Here is a 21,995-nt window from a genome sequence, read left to right on the forward strand (position 1 = left end):
TAGCTACTACCAAGAATCAAACCTGGTTGACAGATTTTATTTGAAAAAGACTAATTGCTTATGTTTTTGTGCTTTCCCATCTTTCTTATACCATAAAGAAATAAAATACGCTTTGCATGCAGATTGTAATTCAATAATACTCAATAACCACTTGTGCATGGACTTCCTTTGTTTGCGCTACTATTACAGTATTATTTGTACTGTTGAATTTGCAGACTGTTATCTATGTTTGTGCCTAAACTCATTTAATGCATTTGTCTTTGTCTTTCTATTATCTCAGTGTATTTCAATCTTTCTACAGTGCCACCCCAAACACATTACCTGATCGTTGTTTCTGGATCTGTCCTTATTTCCATGAATTTCATTATTATCTATTGTCTTTCCAACAAAAACTAATCTAAAAGATTTCAAAGTGAATATTAACATCAGTCAGCTATTAAAATCTCCTTGTCTCATAACAAGAGAGTGCTATTAGCACTGCTTCATCAAAAGTAAGTTTATATATTGTATTTTTTAAAATCCTTTTCAGAATAAAATATAATGTCCTAAATTAGCTGGTATCCTTGAACACATGTAGTGTGGTATGTCAAGTCAACCTGAGGATTTTCCATGGTTATTATAAACAAAGACAGCAAAATAAAATTGTATATAGTCTAACTTGAATGTTTATCAATATATCACACCAAGATATAATTGATCTATTCCTATTTCGGTTATACTCCATACTATATTGCGATGCAAACAGACATTAGAATGAATATTCTAATAAATTGGATTTGCAAACAAGCAATAATAAAGATATCTAAATCATAACAAACTGCTTATATCCATTTCCCCATGCTAGCATAGTGGTATCCATTTTACTGCAAGCCACTATGAAATTTGGTGTAGATTGCATTAACAATCAAGTATGTTAAAAGCAGGAAAAATTATGTGTCTTTTAGACAGACAAACCACATTGGAAGATTTAGTAAAATGAAAGTCAAGAGCTTGTGCTTAATACAGAGCATTAACTTAAAGCCACTGCCTCATTTAACTTATCTAACAATTCTCAGCCCAATTCTAAAATCAAACAGTTATTTCTCACATGGAAGTCTAACTACAACTGAATTGAGTAAGCTTATATTTAGCCTAAATAGGAATTTCTATCGAAAATACTTATCTACAAGCACATGTATAAAGCTTGTATAACAAATCTTCCAAAGGAAACTATTCCTATTTCAGTTGAAGTCATTTGACCAAAAGAGCATGGTCTCCAGAGACTCTTTGTAAATCCTGCTTAGATTTACCAGTGAGTGTAGGGTAAGAATTTTGATATCTGACCAAAAACTGATTTCAACTGATTAATTAAGATTTCAAAATAAAATTGATAGATAATCTTGCATTAAATGAAAAAAAAAAACACACACACATTAAAAACGTATTTATAATTAGTTAGACTTACGCATATTTGCAGTGTGTTTGTAAACTATAATACTGAAGTGATCTCAGCATGATTAATGCTTAGCCTCAATGATTGCCAACTTGTGTTTAAGGTTATATTATATCCAGGAGTGGAAGGGCAATGGCCCAGTTGTTAGGGCAGTGGTCTCGTGGTCATAGGATTGCAGTTTCGATTCCCAGACCGGGCGTTGTGAGTGTTTATTGAGCGAAAATACGTAAAGCTCCATGAGGCTCCAGCAGGGGATGGTGGCAAACCCTGCTGTACTCTTTCACCACAACTTTCTCTCACCCTTTCTTCCTGTTTCTATTGTGCCTATAATTCAAAGGGTCAACCTTGTCACACTCTGTGTCACGTTGAATATCCCCGAGAACTACGTTAAGGGTATACGTGTCTGTGGAGTGCTCAGCCACTTGCACGTTTATTTCACGAGCAGCTGGCTGTTCCGTTGATCGGATCAACTGGAACCCTCGACGTCGTAAGCGACGGAGTGCCAACAACAATATCCAGGAATACATTATCCTGGATGCAGACATCCCATTCCATTTATTAAGACAGCTAGGTGTGATTTGTTGGAGATGTTGCTGCTGTTTTAGCAGCTTAAGTAGGGAATTACTTTTAGGATTAAATGCATTTATGCTCATTGTGGATACTCCCTATCCTGGAGATGTGAGGAGATAATTTTCTATTTGTCTAATATTAGTAACTGTTATTAATACTATAACTCTTTGAAACAAAGCTAGTTACATGAAGATTACGTAGTCATTATGGAGACTGTAGGGTGTAGCTATTTCAACAATGTCATAATTTCACATTATTTTAGTATAACAGTTTAACACTGTTAGTAGGACAGATAGGGAGGAAGATGAGAGAAAATAAAATAAGACAAAATAAAATAAAGTAAAACAATATAAAATATAATAAATACACTCTGAACATAGGCCAAGAGTTATTATAAAACATAAAAAGTTTATATTACCTGATCACCCCACTCATTGATAATTGGCATATTGATGTCATCAATAAATACAGTGAGCCTTTTTCCAGCTGGGGGACCGTATGTTGTACCCATTCTTTTTTCCACATAACTTTCCATAGTACGCTGAAAAAGGAATTTTGAATGTTTTTAAGTTCATCTTAGCGATTGTTGGTGAGATCTTCCAAGAACCTCACATTTAATACCATATAATATTTCTGAAGTTTTAATGTTGTGCATTCTTAGATGACACAATATATGAACTAACACAAAATAAAATATTTTTACTTTAAATTCTATCAAAGTTCCATAGTTGTACTCAACCATTACATGACTAATATCTTCTGCTTTTGTCTCATTCTGTCAGAGCTTATGGTAAACATCTTGCTAAAATTAAAGAAATTTACCCATATTAGTGCAGGTGGCATGTAAAATGCACCATTTTGAGCATGGCCGTTGCCAGTACCGCCTGACTGACCTTCATGCCGGTGGCATGTAAAAGCACCCACTACACTCTCGGAGTGGTTGGCGTTAGGAAGGGCATCCAGCTGTAGAAACTCGGCCAAATCAGATTGGAGCCTGGTGTAGCCATCTGGTTCACCAGTCCTCTGTCAAATCGTCCAACCCATGCTAGCATGGAAGGCGGACGTTAAACGATGATGATGATGATGATGATGATGATGATGATGATGCTTATTGTATAATCTATAACAATTCTAGGTGAAAATTGATCAACTAGTTAACCTTCTTTTTATAAGAAAGCATCACCCAAGTATATCAAATATATCACCATCATCACCATCATCACCATCACTACCATCACTGCTGCCATTGCTGCCACCACTACCCCCATTATCATCATCATATATCAGCTTTCCATACCGGCATGGGTTGGAAGGATTGTCATGTTCGGAACCAGTTTTGAATTACTGCCCTCTTAAATATGTCAGAGGAGCATGTTACACTTTCATTTTTGGTATGATTTCTACAGCTGGATGCCCTTCCTAACCCTAATCACTTTACAGAATGTACTTGGGTACATTTTACTGTGACACGAACATAAATGAGTTTGTCTTTTGCTTTACAGATATACAGATGATGGGGCCATATACTTTTTTCTCTATACTCAAGTAAGCTTGGTTCCATTTCCCCTCAGATTTTTTAATTATGTATGAGACTTCATTGAGCAAAGATTTTGAAGAGTTTATTTCCTATTCAGCTAAGATCAAATGATGACCACGGGCCTAAGGTAGAGCCAAAAGCTTACATTCAACTGTAGGTAACCAACAATTATAAGACAGACAGACAGGCAGATAGACAGATGGGTAGATGGATGAATGGATGGATAGATGGATTGACAGACAGACAGTCAGACAGATTGATGGATGGATAGATAGATAGATAGACAAACAGACAGGCAGATAGATGGATGGATGGATAGATAGATAGATAGATAGATAGATAGATAGATAGATAGACGAACACACACAATGATATATTCATTCTTAATATATCTCACAGAATCAATCATAATTATGCTAACTGCTGTAGTATTTTTCTCTTCAGAGAACACCTTCTGGATTCATTGACATAAGGTGACTATGAGACACTGCGGTGTTTCAACCTTGTTGTGTCTCTTCAGTCAAAATTACCTTCTGATCACTGAATCTAAACAAGAGTGAGTGCATTTGTTTGTAGAAATCAACAAATTATTTATTGATGCATGCTGATGCATGCCAAACTGATAATGAATCATCATGTACACAAAGAACAATGAGAATCAAAACAATGAAATACATATTCATTCTTAATATATTTCAGCAAATTCAAAATGTGATGCGAATATGCTAACTGCTATTATGTTTTGTTGATAGTCTTTTATATCAAATAACATGCTAATATCTAAAAAAAAAGACCACATGCAAGAACGATGTACTAAGGTGCTAATTGAATACCCTAAGTTCTACAGTTTGTATCTAATGAGTGACATTTATGAGCTGCCAGTGAAAGAAGAGCTCTCCAACTGAGTTAGTTATTATATAATGAAATTACATCTGAAGTTGTGTAGTAGTTTCAACAGGCATTTAAATAGGCAATAAACCACCCCAACTTTTTTTTAATAACAAAAAAAAACCCCAGCTTACTTGAAACATTAATGGAGTTGAAGCACTGGAAAAGCTAAAACTCTTGAAAAGGTGTTCTTCTGGATTGTATTTACTGCAATAGGCTTGAACCATGACAGTTTTCGCAGTTCCCTGAGAACAAAAAGAAACTATTTTAGAGATATCATAACTCAAAACAAGTAATAATTTTACAGGTTATTTCTGAGAAACTGATCATTTAGAAAAATATTTTCTTGTTAATGTGTAATTTTAGGAACAGTATCAGATGTACAATAATTTTAATGACAACACAATGTGCTGCACAAAAGGGAAAGTTGCATTTAATAGCAGCATTCATATTTTCATTCTAAAAATGGCTACTCGAACCCAGAAGGGAGAAGGCTGATTTGAAGATTACAGATCCAAGCCATCACTGGAACTATCCAGAAGTTTATCATTTAAGTATATATGAGCATGTCCAGACATGCAACTATATGCATGAGAATACATACATAAAACAAAACATACAAACCTGCACGTATACATACAAACATACAAAAAATACCCTGTTGATGTTGAAATTCCAATGAAGGAGCCTTGGATCTAGGTTAGAAACCAGCTCTTTCACTATTGGTAAGAAATCTTGAAATAAAACTGAATAATGGAATATCCACACACACACACACACACACATATATATGTATATATATAAAAAAAAACAAGAGAGAAGATGGAGATAAGATTAATAAAAAAAATTATTGATATATTTATAAATACATTAATAATTTATTAAGCAGTTATAGGTCTTGTCAATGTATTAATAAATCTTTATTAATCTTATCTCCATCTTCTCTTGGTTTCTATAATAATAATATATATATGTGTGCGTACCTATATTATAAAGTATTCAACCAGTCTAATCTTGGATATTTCTATTCCTCTGAGGTTTATATATCCTCACCTGAACTTTAATATATGCATATATGTTTATACATCATATATGTGTATATATGTGTATATATCAGGTTGTAAAGAAATTTTTTTTTCTTCTTTTAAGTAAATATCTAATTAAATCTAAAGGTGTTTTACTTCTAAGTTCTGTGTGAAATATGACAAAATCGTTTGTATATAATTTTCTTTCATTTTCTTTCACATTTTGTCAATCTTATCGTAAGTGAAGTTGTTGTATTGGGCCCATGTTGACTCCAATCAAAGAGCATATTCATCACTTCATTCTTTAGGAATTTCAAAAAGGCAAAAGTGCAGGTGTAGCAGCATAATCACTCCAAAAGACTTCTGAACAAACTTAAAAATCCATCAGAAGATGGTGTGATTTGGTTTTTCTCAGATGAGAAAAACTTTAACCAGGACCAGAAAACTAACAGAAGAAATGACAGATGGCTATGTGCAGACCCTTCTGAGGTTCCAAGAGTAATGCATACAAAATTTTCTGCAAGTGTCATTATTTTGGGTGTTGTTAGCAATGAAGGACATATGATGCCTCCTCACTTTTCCTACAAGGACTTAGGGCGATTGCTGCTGCATATATTGAGGTCCTAGATAAAGTTGTTAAGCCATGGATCAACAGTGTATGCAGTGGAAGGCCTTATGTCTTTCAACAAGATTCTGCACCATCACACAAGGCTCAAATGACACGAGAATGGATGGCCAACAATTTGCATGATCACATCACCCCCAACACTTGGCCTCCTAATTTCTCTCGATCTCAATCAACTGGAGTACTATGTATAGGACATCATTGACAAAAATGTCAATGGACATGCCCATAGCACCAAAGATTCTTCAAAAGCTGCCATAGTTCAAGTTATGTCCAATACGAACAAGAACCACTTAATCTGAGCTTGTAAATGATTTCGAACCTGCACCAAGTCAGTTATTGATGCTTATGGTGGTTTTATTGGATGAAATTTCTAAATAGATAATTCAGCTTTATGTTTATGCTATTTTCATAAATATACAGTTTTTTCTATTATTATACAAGTGTTATTTTAAAACCATAAATATGTCCTCAAATACCGTCTGCACCTTGTATATTGATATTCCTCCAACTAAATGATAATAATTTCTTTTGCATTAAGTAATTGTTGGCACTCCGTCGCTTACGACGTCAAGGGTTCCAGTTGATCCGGTCAACGGAACAGCCTGCTCGTGAAATTAACGTGCAAGTGGCTGAGCACTCCACAGACATGTGTACCCTTAACGTAGTTCTCGGGGATATTCAGCGTGACACAGTGTGACAAGGCTGACCCTTTGAATTACAGGCACAACAGAAACAAGAAGAAAGAGTGAGAGAAAGTTGTGGTGGAAGAGTACAGCAGGGTTCGCCACCATCCCCTGCTGGAGCCTCGTGGAGCTTTAGGTGTTTTCGCTCAATAAACACTCACAACACCCGGTCTGGGAATCGAAACTGCGATCCTATGACCGCGAGTCCGCTGCCCTAACCACTGGGCCATTGCGCCTCCACTGTATTAAGTAATAATGACAATAAAACTAGCATGCAATCCAGGATGAATTCATTTTATATCACTTTCAAATCTCAGAGCTAATCACTTACACCCATAACTCATAATTTTATGTAAAGCTATAACAATGTAAAGGTACAATATGTGTTACAAATCAGTGCATTGAAAGTGTATGTATCAGCATGATAAAGGGGTCAATGTGGTAAATACAGATAAATGTGTAACTGATTGATACCTACCTGTTCTCCAATCAATAAAACTGCTTTACATTGCTTTGCAATCATATTGATAAGGAAATCAGTGCGTACATTGTCAATGTTTGGAATTAAGATTGTTGTGTAGTCTGGAGTAGAATCCTTAGGGTATACGTATTGAGTTATCTATCAAAGACAAAACGACCCAGCATCACATGTAGACTTGATATGGGAGAATAGAAATGAATAAATTATCAAACATCAACAAGACTCAGTTCAGAATAGTACAACACGAATTTAATCTGCTGTAAGTGTTCAAGCATTTATTATATTTCATTGAGATTGTCTAGTATTCCTACGAGGTAGTGTCAAAAGGTTCCCAGACTGATTACCTTTAATAAAAGAATAACCTATTTACCTAAGTTTTAGCATCATCTCCTTTGAAATAGTCACCTTGCGCAACAGTACACTATTCCAGCATTCCTGCCACTTTTAGAATATGAATCTTGACAACAGTGTTAAAATGGCGATCTTTGAGCTGTAATTTTCATCTTAGAGAAGAGATGGAAGTGCACAGGTGCTAAATCTGGAGAATAGGACAGGTGCAGAAGTGATACCAAGTTGTTTTTGACGAGAAACGCACAAGTGAGGAGAGCTCAGTGATGATGCATTGTCGTCAAGAAGAACCCAATTCTTCATGCTCCACAGACCCAGTCACTTTTGTCAAATGTCTTCCCTTAAATGCTTCAAAACATCACAGTAGAACTCTCCATTGACAGTCTGGCCCTGGGGAACAAATTCTCAATACACAATACCACATTTCCATAGATGATGCTCATGGTAGGTTTTCCAGATCGCTCATCGTCTTCCAGGGACCTTCTTCCACTTTTGAAGTGCTTGTGCCACTCAAAACATTGCACATTGCGTATGACCCATTGCCTCATCAGTGTAAGCTTGTTGAAGCATGCTCAATGTCTCTGTAGCAGACTTCCCAAGTTTAACACGAAATTTCATGTTGGCTCTTTGTTCCAACTTCTTGTCCATGACAAAATCACGGACTACAGCATACACATGATCACAAAAACACAAATTTCACAACTTGCAAAGTAAACATAGCAATGTCACTTGGCACACTGCCTCATGAAAGTCAGTGCTAGCTCTCACTGCACACACAACCATGTGCTGCTACATGTTGGTATGCTACAGAACTAATTCAGTAACCTTTTGATACCACCTTGTAACTGTCACACAGGAAAGTTTGCTTCTACTGTTACAATAACATATGGTAAGCTGGCTAGAATCGTTAGCACACTGGACAAAATTCTTAGTGGTATTTCGCTATGTTCTGAGATCAAATTCCACTGAGGTCGACTACACCTTTCATCCTTTTGAGGTCGATAAATTAAATACTAGTTGCATACTGAGGTTCATCAAATCAACTGCCCCCCTCCTGCAAAATTTCAGGCCTTGTGCCTATAGTAGAAAGGATTTCTGATGTTGATAGTATTAAGGAAAACGAAACTGAAGACAAACATTTTAGAAAGAAAATGACACTATCTAGTGAAGTTTGTAATAAAAATAAATCAATCCAGTTTTCAGGACTGGTGTCAGGACCAGAAATTATACAGATATCATCTGGTTGGAGTGACTTGGATTATATTTTTATTGGCTAATAGCATCCATGGTCACCGAGTCTACAAACACTAACAGTAATATAATAGAAATTTGATGATTGTGGCCATTGACCTCTGTCCAGCATCACGTAAATGTTGCCATTAGTCAGTGGAGGACTTTTTGTTGAGATTACACATCTACTATGCTGTTTCCCATGGCTTCACCTACAAAGAGGGATATCAAAGGTCTGAATTTATGCTGATCTACATAATGACTACATAACTGTTGTTCAAAAAAAGATAGAATTTGATTGAATAAGATGTAGGAAGATGAAATTAAATGCTGCAATAAATTGAACATAACTCTAGTATCTTGGTTAATTCCACCACTTCATTATGTACTATTATTAATCATGTGGAAAAGTGGTACCTATTCCAGAATAAATGTTTAGTCATCACAAGTAGAGCACTCATTTTGCTGTGCTGAGATTTTGCCAGAGTATATCATTCCGCTTCTTTTCTAAGATCATTAAATAAATACCAATATCAGAGTTAGTTATATTCAACTGAATATTATGTTTATCTTCTGAAGCTTTTTACCTCATTGATATTGTCACTCAGATCTTATGCGTACCTTTCCTTCATTGGACACTAAACTCCACTTGCGAAGACCTGTTGAGGCAAGTAAAATCGAAATCGAACTAAATTCGATGACTGGCACCCATGCCAACGTTGTCTCCTTCATTGGACACGAAACTCGGCTTGCGAAGACCTGTTGGGGCAAGCGAAAGCGAAATCGTGATGGCACCTGTGCCCAGCGTCGCCTTTCTGGCACTTGTGCCCGTGGTATATGTAAGGACTTTCAAGCGAGATTGTTGCCAGTGCCCCTGGACTGGCTCTTGTGTGGGTGGCACATAAAATACACCATTTTGAGTGTGGCCGTTGCCAGTACCACCTGACTGGCCTTCGTGCCAGTGGCACGTAAAAGCACCCACTACACTCTCAGAGGGGTTGGTGGTAGAAAGAGCATCCAGCTGTAGACACTCTGCCAGATCAGATTGGAGCCTGGTGTAGCCATCTGGTTTCACCTGTCCTCAGTCAAATCGTCCAACCCATGCTAGCATGGAAAGCGGACGTTAAACGATGATGATGATGATGATGATCTGAGTTCAAGTACCTCTTAGGATAGACTTTAACATAGAGCTCAAAAGGTTTGCGGAAAATAACATCAACTCTATCATGCGTGAGTCATATGCTTCTAAAAATCTGTCTTATATTGAATAAAATGAAATAAATATTGTTCTTGCAAGCCTGGATTACTTACCCTCTGAGACCAGTGTTCCCACATTCCTTTGTCAGACACAACATATTCAAATATTGTTTGTGATTCCATGACAGGAGGCAATGGCAACGTGCAGTTTTCTTTCCAAAATTCTTCAAGCTAAAAGATTTAAACAAAAATTTTGAAGAAATAAATAAAAGATAGGATTATGTATTTTTTTTTTAAGACACTTGATGTGGAACAGATATTGTTATATTTGCAGATGGTCATATTTTGTCAATTAAACACACACACACACACACACACACACACACACACACACACACACACACACACTATATATATATATATTTGATCTTCACTTCAACTTTATTATTACTATCATTATTATTTAAATGGAATAAGCAGAACAGGAAGAGACATGCAGAATATAGATTCAGTGAAGAGATCACAGATGTATGATGAAAGACCTTTGACAAAGAAACTAAAATAATTATAACAAAGCTGAAGTGAAGACCAAACGTATAGTGTGTGTGTGTTTAATTGGCAAAATATGGCCATCCCCAAGTATAACAATAAGTAAAAGATAATTTCCTGTTAGCATCATGAAATCACAATATTACTTTGTTGCACTGGCATAACATCATGAATTCTGAGTGCTAATCTATTTATTTTAACTTTGTTACTTATTCTGTCAGACTCTCTGTTTGTTGAAGTACAAGCTAATACAAGTTGTCAAGTAGCTAGACACACACACACACACACACACACTAGGCTTTTGTGCCATTTCTTTCTAGTGAATTCACTCACAAGGTATTGGTGGGCTGGGACTTTAATAGAAGAAGCCCAAACTGCCATGCTGTGGACAGGACCATGAAGTGAGCTTCTTAACCACACGGCCTTTTTTGCTCTTATAATATTTTATATTAATCTTTCGTGACATGCTACAGCAAAGTGGCAAAGTGACTAACATAAATCCTATCCTTATCTTATGATGCTGTTCAAAAGTTTACTGGTCTCAAGTATAGGCAAAGTCAACAGAGGTCATGAAGATATTTCAAGGCAAATTTAATGATGTCACTAATGAAATCGGTATGAACTTTATTGATAAAAAAAAACAAGTACCCAACTATCTTTAAATTTTATCTAGTTGACTGCTATGAGCAGAATTATTGCACAAATATGGCACATACTGCCGATAGTGATGATGAACTGCATGTATCTGTAAATAAAATGTTGTTAGGAGCCATAAAACAGGAAGTAAGTCTTTTTGCGACAGGAACAAAAAAAATCTTCCTGTCAAAAGACTGATAGCTTGGTTAAGCTTATACACAGAAAAATCAACTGGGAATGAGAGTGTGTTAATGCAGAATTTTTTTTTGTTACATTTTGTTATACACCATGTGGGCAAAAGCAGTTGACCTCTGAGAAAAGTCCACCTAACTGGAAGTCCCTTTACTAGCTAGGTCACAGTGAAATTCCTCTCTACAGTTCATCTGTTATCAGTTCTTGGGCAGTGCCCTACAGACTTCCATTTTGTATCTTGTATATATATTATTTATATTTGAGGAATGTCTCATACTATAGATAACATAAGTAGACTTTCAGTCTTCAAATACCACAATAGCATCTACATGCACAAAGAATTACTTACCTAATAAATAAAGATAACAAGCATTCACTAAAACTGTAATGTATTTATATATATATATACACACACACACACACACATAAGTAGAGAATTATGTAGGAGAAAATTACACCGACTTGCTGGTATACATATAGATTTGACTAATAACATCAGATATGTATGTATGTATGTATGTATGTATGTACAGTTTGCTAAGATAACTATAAATAAATGGTAAATACAACCTTTAATCTGTCATCAAGTTCCAATAAAGCCCCTAGGGACCACATCAATGCGAAAACAACAATATTTTGAAGCTTTTCGGTAGCTATATCTTTCAATTCTTCCTCTCCAGGCAGATATCCTTCCATAATTGTTAAGGCTTGTGCAACATAATTGCATTCAAGCAGCTGCATATTTAAAAAAAAAAGTTATAACAACAACAGTGATAAGTAATATCAGTAATTTTTCAATTATCACATGTACTTTTATTTTTAATTGTTATTTTCATTACATGTAGCAGTTGCAAAATAAAAGCAACACAAACTGTTTTCTTCAAGAATGAGCAAAACCTCAAATAAAAAACTTCTCGCAATAAATTTTAAGGGAGATGACTGTCGGAGAGACATCAGTGCTGTATTTAACCAGTTGGGATGCTGGATCACTAACTCAAGGAACATGAAATGAAATGTACTTTCAGCACTCGGTAATTAAGTTCCTGTACAAAAGATCTTTATTTTAGAAAAATTAACTTATTTCTGAATCACAAGGCTCCATGGGATAATTTTTATTTTGGATTTCTGTGAAACCAGTTATCTAGATAAGATATTGCTCTACTGCTTGCTGCATTTTCTGTGGATGCAGCCACAGGCTAACTAATCACTTCTCAGGATTGCTGTTGCTCATAACAAACAAGTTAGATCAACTGCAGCATTTTGGTAGAGCTAGGTTGATTCACTTGTTTGTTGCTAGTTAAATATCATGCCATAGGCACGCAACTGCATCAGTGATGAGATACAGACTATAATTTAACATTTGGTTGTCTGTCACTGATCCACGCTGATTTGTTCCAGTTGGATAAGGTGAAAACTGGCTGCTGGGGTCACTGATTACTATTAAGGAAGACCTTCACCTAGAAATCCAAAGACAAAAACATCGAAAAAATTTAAACCAGAATATTTCTTGTGAAATTCTTTAAATTATTTAGCTCATGCAATATAGAAAAACAGGAAAAATAAAAAATCAAATTCTATAATCTTAAAGAGGATGTATCCTGTAAATTAAATTTCAAAACCTATGCATAGAATGAGGAAATAATTTATTATCATATTAGCTTTAACTGACACAATGAACACTGCTAATCCCTATAATGATGTCGATAAAGCCTTATTCAGTGTAAGGTAGTCATTAAACTCAACAAAATGTTTCTTTATAGATATGCAGTTTTAACAATAGATCAAAAATATAAATAAGATACATAACATTTTCTTGAAACATTGCTTTAAAAGTGATCAGCTCTTGTAACACATTACTCTAATCTATTTATTTTTCATGATATTTTCGCTGTTTTTTCAAAAGTAACCTTCATTTTTAACTATCTTTCATCACATTTCATCAGCAAAAGCTGACTAAAATTTGATTGACTGTTGATTACAAATTTGACTCTAAGGAAAATTTTTGAAACAATATTCATTAAAATGTCATTCATAACTATTATCAAGCTGATCCATATAATATGAGAATTTAGAATCTGCTTCTCTGTTTATGTGTACTTTAAATCTTGTGAAAACAGTTGATTGCAACACAAAAATATGTGGACTCATGTACTCTCAAACATTTACCTTTTTTTCAAGTAAAATCTCTTCCAGTACATTTCTGGGTTCTGGAATCCTTATTTTTTTTATCAAAAGGATAGTTTTAGTTTTTTTCCATTCACAAAAATGAACCAACAAAATACAACACATGTTCACAAATAAGCACACAGATATACTTACGAAAACAGACACCTCCCCCACCCAAAACACATAAAATCACACATACATGTATAGACATATTCCCAAGACACATGTGCATATGTGTTGTAAGACTGACAGATAGAGAAACAGAAAAGCAGAGATAGGCAGATGGAGAAATAGGCAGGCAGGCAGGCAGGCAGGTAGGTAGGTAGGTAGGTAGGTAGGTAGGTAGGTAGAGTGTGTGTGTGTGTGTGTATGTGAGGTTATTTGTTACATATATACACATAATAGTAAACAAACACATAGCTAATATTCCCCCACCTCCACCCAAGACACATACAGTGGCGCCATTTAATTTAAGAACACTTAATGACATTTTTTATATTTTCAAGTTATATACCAAAATAAAGAAAATTTCACAAGATTTAATACATTATACAACTTTACAGCATAACATCAACATATTAATTTTAAATTAAAAATAAATTTTAATTATTGTAATTTATAGCACCATTTAATTTAAGAACGATTTGTAAAATTTCCTATTTTTGCCTTAAAATGTTTATTCTGAGATCAACAAAAAAACAATAAGCTCACACAATCAGTATTTTGTTGGATATCCAAAATTACTTAATAGAGCTTTGCATCTGCAAAACAGAATTGCTCAGATCATTTAATGCTGTTCCTGAAATTTTTTTCCCCAATTTTGGCTAATAATGTTTTTAAAAAATCATCCTTATTCTTTAGCTTACTACTTTACACAGCTCTACCCAACCTTTCCCAAAGATTTTCGATGGGATTTAGGTCGGGTGACTGTGCCAGCCACTGTATCAATTGAATTCTCTGAGACCTAATGTAATCTCTGACTAGGTGCAAGGTGTGTTTCAGGTTGTCGTCATGCTAGAACATCCAAGATCGGCCCAAATGCTTTCAGGAATATAGAAGCATAGTCTTCTCCAATATTTCTAGATAGGATTTACTATCCATAATGCTCTTGATTCTTATTATAAGACCATCACCTTTTCCATCTTTTCCAGACATGTACCCCCACACCATCACACTTCCACCACTGTGCTTAATTATAGGTTGGATGCATTCTGGATGATATTCTTCACCTATATGCCTTCTTACATACTTCCTGCCATCGCTGCCGAACAAGTTGAACTTTAACTCATCCGACCACAACACATTCAACCAGTCTGCTGGACTCCAATTCAAATGCTCTTTTGCAAACTGTATTCGGTCACATCGACTTTTTAAAGAAATGTATGGCTTTTTGCAAGAGACTCTTCCTAGAAGTTCAAATTCTTTGAGACAGTTTTTTATGGTGGACACTCCAATGGTAAGTTCATGTTTTTGCCCAATTTCTTTTAAAATGTCAACAACAGTTATTTTTCATCTTTTTAGGGACAGTTTATGAATGTATATATCCATTCTTGTGGTTGTTTTTCTTGTTTACTCAGGTCAAGAGTGGTCTTTATAATCATTAGTTTCTTTATAATGATGGACAGCATTGTAGATGGCTGTTTTAAAGCAGCCAACTACATTTGAAATAGGTTTTACATGACCATTTCAGCCTACTAAGCTGAGCGATCCTCACTCTGGTTTCTGGTATCAAGTTTTGTCTCTTACTCATCAAATACAATTAAAAATTGTAACAGCATGCAAATTACCCCACCTTTATATTAGTCAACAAGGCAAAAAGAAATGAAATTTTGCAAATCGTTCTTAAATTAAGTGGTGATGTAAATTACACAAAATAAAGTTTATTTTTAATTTAAAATTAATATGTTGATGTTATGCTGTAAAGTTGTATACCATATTAAAGCTCGTAAAATTTTCTTTATTTTGATATACATCTTTATTCTCAATTTATAACCTGAATATATAAAACATTCCATTTTACCATTAGTATACAAACGTTCTTAAATTAAATGGCACCACTGTACATGTATAATACATACACACAGACACACACACACACACACACACACACACACACACACACACACACACACACACACACACACACACACACAACACACACACCGCCTCGTCCCAAGTCTTCCTGGGTCTACCTCACCTTTATTCTGCAATCTCCACCAGGCGATACCAAACAGGTTGGGTGATGCTGGAGGGAGTTGAATACCTTTGTCTGAGCACATGTGTGCCTATGTGTGTATGTGTGTGTGTATGCATGTGTATGAGTAAGGCTGTTTGCCTGTCCACTCTCTCTCTCCCTTGCACACTCATGTGTGCATAACTATGTGCATATCTGCATGCATGTGTGTGATGCATTTTTTGCATGTATCCTTTAATAATTTTATCCAAATTTTGTAAAGAATCTATCTATATATTAATAATCTAAGTATATATTAATAATAATAATATGACACGAGATCCTTTTCATTTAGTTGAATTTAAACCCTGACCATTAACAGGATCCAAGTGTGTGTATGTACATTTGCATGATCATGCACATGCATACGTGAGAGACATGTGCACATGTACATCCGTGTATGTGCGCATGTGCACGTACTTTGTATAAGTGTGTGTGTGCGCACATGTGTGTCTATGCATGTCCACACACATATACATCATTTTCTTCTCTCTTTCTTTTATCTTTTCTCTCTATTGTTTGCCCTCAATTTGCATTTTCCTTATTTTTCTTCTCCACTCACTTATACTAATCCTGGATGAAAGCTACATCAGCTAAAGTGGTATAGCACACTATATCTATATTGAGTACTTCTCCAAATGGTTACATATCAATAAATAAATACATACATATGCACATGTATACATACACACATGCACACACACACACACACACACACACACACACACATATACTTTTCTACTTTAGGCACAAGGCCTGAAATTTTTGGTGAGATTAGATTGACCCTAGTACGCAACTGGTACTTAATTTATTGACCCCAGTACGCAACTGGTACTTAATTTATTGACCCCAGTACACAACTGGTACTTAATTTATTGACCCCAGTACGCAACTGGTACTTAATTTATTGACCCCAGTACACAACTGGTACTTAATTTATCGCCCCCAAAGCGATGAAAGGCTAAGTCAAGCTCAGCGAAATTTGAACTCAGAACATAAAGACAGACGAAATATCGCTAAGCATTTCACCCGGGGTGCTAACGTTTCTGCCAGCTAACTACCTTCATATATCTACACACACGCGCGTGTGTGTGTGTGTGTGTGTGTGTGAAGACATGTCACTTTGTGCTTAGGACTCATGTTCATAAGGTCATGGATTTGATCCACAGACATGGCAGTATGTTGTGTTCTTAAGCAAGGTGCTTCATTTTATGTTGATCCTCTCAACTCAGTTAAAAATGATTACCAGCCTGTCGCCAACACATCTCTCTCTCTCTCTCTCTCTCTCTCTCTCTCTCTCTCACTACTTGTAGCTGTCACCACATCTATATTCTGCTGGATCAGGCATGGATGAGTTGAGAGGGTGTCTATATCAGCTTGTGACTACATGAGCGCCTGAGGTCATATTTGCTTGCAAGTGGTAGCTAAGCAAGCATTGTGTGTGTGTGTGTGCGTGTGAGAGGGGGAGCGAGAGAGAGAGAGACGGAGAGAGAATGTTATTGAAATGGAAGTGAAATCTTAAGAAAACAAAAAAAGTATCTCAGTTACAAATAATTCTTTCTACTCTTGGCACAAGGCCTGAGATTTTGACAGGAAGGTTTGGTTGATTTCTTCAACTTCAGCATTTATCTGGTACTCGTTTCATCAATCCTGGAAGGATAAAAGTAAACCTGACCTTGGCAGAATTTCATCTCAGAGCATAAAGAGCTGGAAGAAATGTCGCTAAGCACTTTTCTGACACAGTGTCAATTCTGCCAGCTAACAGCTCTGTCTTACAAATAATACAAGTATTTGTGTTTCGAAGAAGATATTTAATGCAAAATTAGTATGATTCTCATACAACAAATTAGCCTCTAGGTATTTTATTTCCCAGGCATTGCAAGTGCTTCTTTCTAGTTAATATTATGTTAATCATCTTGTTTGTGAAGGAATATGGTAAGTTATTCAATAGCAAAATTCTAAAATAAATCAAGAGACTACAGCTTTTATTTTAACTGAAATTCAACCGTTTAGCATTTAAGCCAATCATGTTCAACCTAAATATTCTACCTGTTTCATGTTCAAACCAACCAGATCTATCCTTTCACACCTACCCTACAATGTAATTCTAAAAATAAAGAATTACATTCTCCAGAAAATATCACAGTTATAAGATATATATGATTAATTGAAAACAACTGTGTTCAAATTTGTAGAGTAATCCTGAATGCCAAATGGCTAAGCTGTAATCCAACATATGTTTGTAATGTTTCCTTAAAATTTAATTATGAATTTATAAAGATACATACCTGGATTTTGGCACATAAATTTTGAATTAAGAATATGTAAGAGATGGTAAAAGTCTCTTCAAATATGCTGTACACAATAGATCTTATCCCAATTGGTTTGGTAGCAAGCCAGGCTAGAATGAAGATAAATGTTAGTTTTAATATACTTAAATACCATTTCCTATTAAACTGAAGGAGATTACAAGAAAGTAACTTAGCTAATTAAAAATTATATTTGCTTAACTTGTATATTAACATAATAGTTTAACCTTGAACAATAAAGTCATTCTAATCTACAGGAGATAGCAACATTTCACATTTTCTTTAGTGGGAAAAACTAATTGAAAAGAACAAAATGCAGTTAACTTTTCCTAATGTACTTCTCCACTTTTTCATTTGGATTAATTGACAATAATTAATCAGTTGTTGGTTAGGACAGCGGCCACTTCTCAGTTTTCCGTTTCTATTGAAGCAGAAAAAGTTATTTTCACCCGAAGAGAGAACTAACTAATTCTATTTGCCAGGAATCTAGAACAAGCAAATTTAATGACCTGTCCTTAGTGACATGATAGAATTTGGAGTAATAGCTTAACTGCCTCTTCTGTGGTGACAGTGGTGGTGGTGGTGCTGCTGCTGATAATAGTGAGGTTAGTAACTACAATGGTCATTACTTTGTTTTTAATATATTTTAAAATATTCTCAATTAAATCTATAATATATTTCTATGTATGTTAATTTAAGGTTTTGTTATGCAAATTAGATTGAGAAGCTTGAGTCATAATCTGAATGTAGTTTAAATAACTTTTTAATCAGCTTTTCACTTTAAGAATAGAAGGTCAATATTCTTTCTTTATTGAAATTGCAAGAAGACTAGAAACTGGTCTGCTCAGTCATGCATAGCCTATTCATGAAGAGATAAAAACGTGTACAAATACTGTTTACTTTTCATGATCAGACTAAAATTACATGTTCGTTAAAACACAGTACATCTATTATAAATTTTATGTTGTGCCTATCTAGTGTAACACCAGCTATCAAAGACAACAATTCCACTCTTCATTCCACATTTTGCCTTAGTTTTCATTGGATCTATTTATCAAAACATAATTTTCACCTATCACCCAGTTCTCATTTACATCAGATATCTGTAATTATTTTGCTAGCATAGATTTGGCAAATATCTTTGATCAGTCACTTCCTAAACTCACTTATGCCTAAACCCTTTTCATTGTTCATATAGTTTATTCTTCTCAACTCTTTCATGTCCAATTATTTTATCCCCTGCATTTACTGCTCTATCCATATTTTACAAGTATGGACTTCATAGCCTGGCTTCCTTATGAACAGAAAAATTATATTAAAATTAGTTTTAAGTTGTTCTCAGGTATTCTCTCACAAGCCACTGGTGGTAGGCTGTCAATACCTGTGCTGTGCATCTGACATTTATTTAATCACTTTGATAATGATTATTCACACTTTGCAGCGGGTTACCTGAAATAGTTCAAGTCCTCTACAGCAACTAGCTACATCTCTTGCTGAGTCCCGAACCACTAATTACCACAATTTAAATCTATCATTGTTTGAACTGTCACAGAAATCAAGCACCCTTCTGAGTGAGAAACAAAGTTTATCCTCATTTCAGAAAAACTTCTTGTTTACACCCTGTGCTTGTATTTGCTTTTCATTCACTTGAATTTTTTTAGATTTTTTCTTGCTCCAACTTTTGAATATCCTGCCAAGATACTTCAAACTGTGATCAAATAACCTACCTTATATATGAATTATATGACGAACATAAAGTTATTTTGTCAGTTTAGTAAAGATAAACTGGGTTAGAACTGCAGAACTAGAATTTTTACTATAACTCATTGCAAAGTAATGACTCTTCAAAGCCAAGTCAAATTGGAAGGCATTTTCAATTTACATTGAAGATGACTTCTACAAAATGACAATGGATAAAAAGGTATTTCCAAGAGCTGCCTGTCTCTTTCCCTTCCAATACATTTGAATTTATTGATACTTTTCTGACTTAACCAACTTAGGTAGAAACCAACTTTGGTGCTGCTTAGATTTGTTTACCAGACAAGAAGACTTATTTAGTCAAGTGAAAAAAGAAAAAAGGAAATGAGAAAGCAATATAAATTTCTGAAACAACAAAATACACACACAAAAAAGAAAACATTCGAGTTAGCAAAACAAAAGCCATAATTAAAAGTATTCAAATTCAGCCTAATTAGTTTTGCTGATGCCAGGATGGGTAATAATGATTAAAAAACTGCTTCCAGAACAGATTTGTATCTAGAGAGAAGAAAATTTACTTCACTCAACAAAAACATCACAAAGTAAAATATTCATAAATAGCTTTTGAAAATTCTTCGTTACCTTGAAGTAAAGGATCCCAATTGAGAATAGAGCTGCTCATAAAAACCATTCCATTTCGTGACACAGTAGCAGGGGAAGCATTATCTATATTATGGACTTCAAATATAATTTTGCAAAGGGGTGCCATTGGTATACGGTCACCATTTGCAAGGGTAAGTGTTTTGTTATCATCCAACACTGAGTTTAAGTTTTCTATCCAAATAGCATCGACTGGTCCATCTAAGACAATCCAAATATGCTCACCCTGAATAAAAAAGAAAATGCAGCAAAATCATCTAATCAAATCAATCATAAGTAATATTATTTTCATAGAAATATAAATGACATGAGATAAAGCAAGTATTTTAATTTAATGTATATACATGACTACTCTTTTACTTGTTTCAGTCATTTGACTGTGGCTATGCTGGAGCACTGCTTTTAGTCAAACAAATCGACCCCAGGACTTATTCTTTGTAAACCTAGTACTTATTCTATTGGTCTCTTTTGCCGAACTTCTAAGTTACGGGGACGTAAACACACCTGCATCAGTTGTCAAGCAATGGTGGGGGAACAAACACAGACACACAAACACACATACAGTTTCTGTCTACCAAATCCACTCACAAGGCTTTGGTCGGCCCGAGGCTATAGTAGAAGACACTTGCCCAAGGTCCCACACAATAGGACTGAACCCAGAACCATGTGGCTGGTAAGCAAGCTACTTACCACAGCCACCATTGCGCCTATACTACACAGCCACTCCTGCACCTACACAACAAATATGAATATATGTCTGTTTTATCTTTTACTTGTTTCAGTTATTAGACTGTGACCATGCTGGGGCACTGCCTTGAAGAATTTTAATGAAATGAATCAACTCCAGTACTTATTTTTGTACTTATTGTATCGATCTCTTTTTCTGAACTGCTAATTTACGGGGATACCAACACAAATACCGGTTGTCAAGCAATGACAGGGGACAAACACACATACACACACACACATACACATATGGTGAGCATCATTCAGTTTCTATCTACCAAATTCTCTCACAAAGCTTTGGTTGGCCTGCGGCTATAGCAAAAGACACTAGCCCAAGTTATCACACAGTGGGACTGAGCCCAGAACCATGTGGTTGGGAAGCAAACATTTTACTACCTTATTCATATATATAAGTCAGTGCTTATATATATATGAATAATAGTGAAAGATATGTTTTGTAATTATTATAAGAATATTTTTTGTGTAAAATTTAGCAAAGAGCTCAATGAAATAGAATAATTCTATTTCAGAGAAATGATATAATAATGTACAAAACAACCTAAATGAAATTACGAGTCAAAAATAAGCAATGTAACATTCTTAAAATGAATATATATATACATAATTTATATATTTTTCCTTGTTATGGATCAGTGATTTCAGCAGAGATGTGTAGATGAACTAAACATACACACAATATCATCAACAACAGCAAGCTAACAGAGAGTTATACAAGAAGGTCATTTCAAGCACTTTTTTATAGATTTATAGAGAGAAAGTATATGGGTTTTGCAATTTTGATATTGA

At 35.0% G+C, this 21,995-nt stretch overlaps 1 protein-coding gene across 1 annotated transcript in view; it reads right to left on the reverse strand.

Annotated features, from left to right (window-relative positions):
• Window positions 1–21,995, reverse strand: part of LOC106871452 (dynein axonemal heavy chain 5) — a 330,351-nt gene that overhangs the window by 54,129 nt on the left and 254,227 nt on the right. Inside the window, exons 45-51 of the mRNA XM_089358345.1 lie at window positions 20,445–20,688; window positions 18,084–18,196; window positions 11,967–12,131; window positions 10,134–10,250; window positions 7,242–7,382; window positions 4,562–4,672; window positions 2,421–2,543 (exon numbers count right to left, since the gene is read on the reverse strand). Coding sequence (XP_089214471.1) covers window positions 2,421–2,543; window positions 4,562–4,672; window positions 7,242–7,382; window positions 10,134–10,250; window positions 11,967–12,131; window positions 18,084–18,196; window positions 20,445–20,688 — 1,014 coding nt within the window. The remainder of the gene's footprint in view (window positions 1–2,420; window positions 2,544–4,561; window positions 4,673–7,241; window positions 7,383–10,133; window positions 10,251–11,966; window positions 12,132–18,083; window positions 18,197–20,444; window positions 20,689–21,995) is intronic.

Source organism: Octopus bimaculoides, chromosome 10 (genome assembly GCF_046866305.1).
Source record: "Octopus bimaculoides isolate indiv1 chromosome 10, ASM4686630v1, whole genome shotgun sequence".
NCBI lineage: Eukaryota > Metazoa > Mollusca > Cephalopoda > Octopoda > Octopodidae > Octopus > Octopus bimaculoides.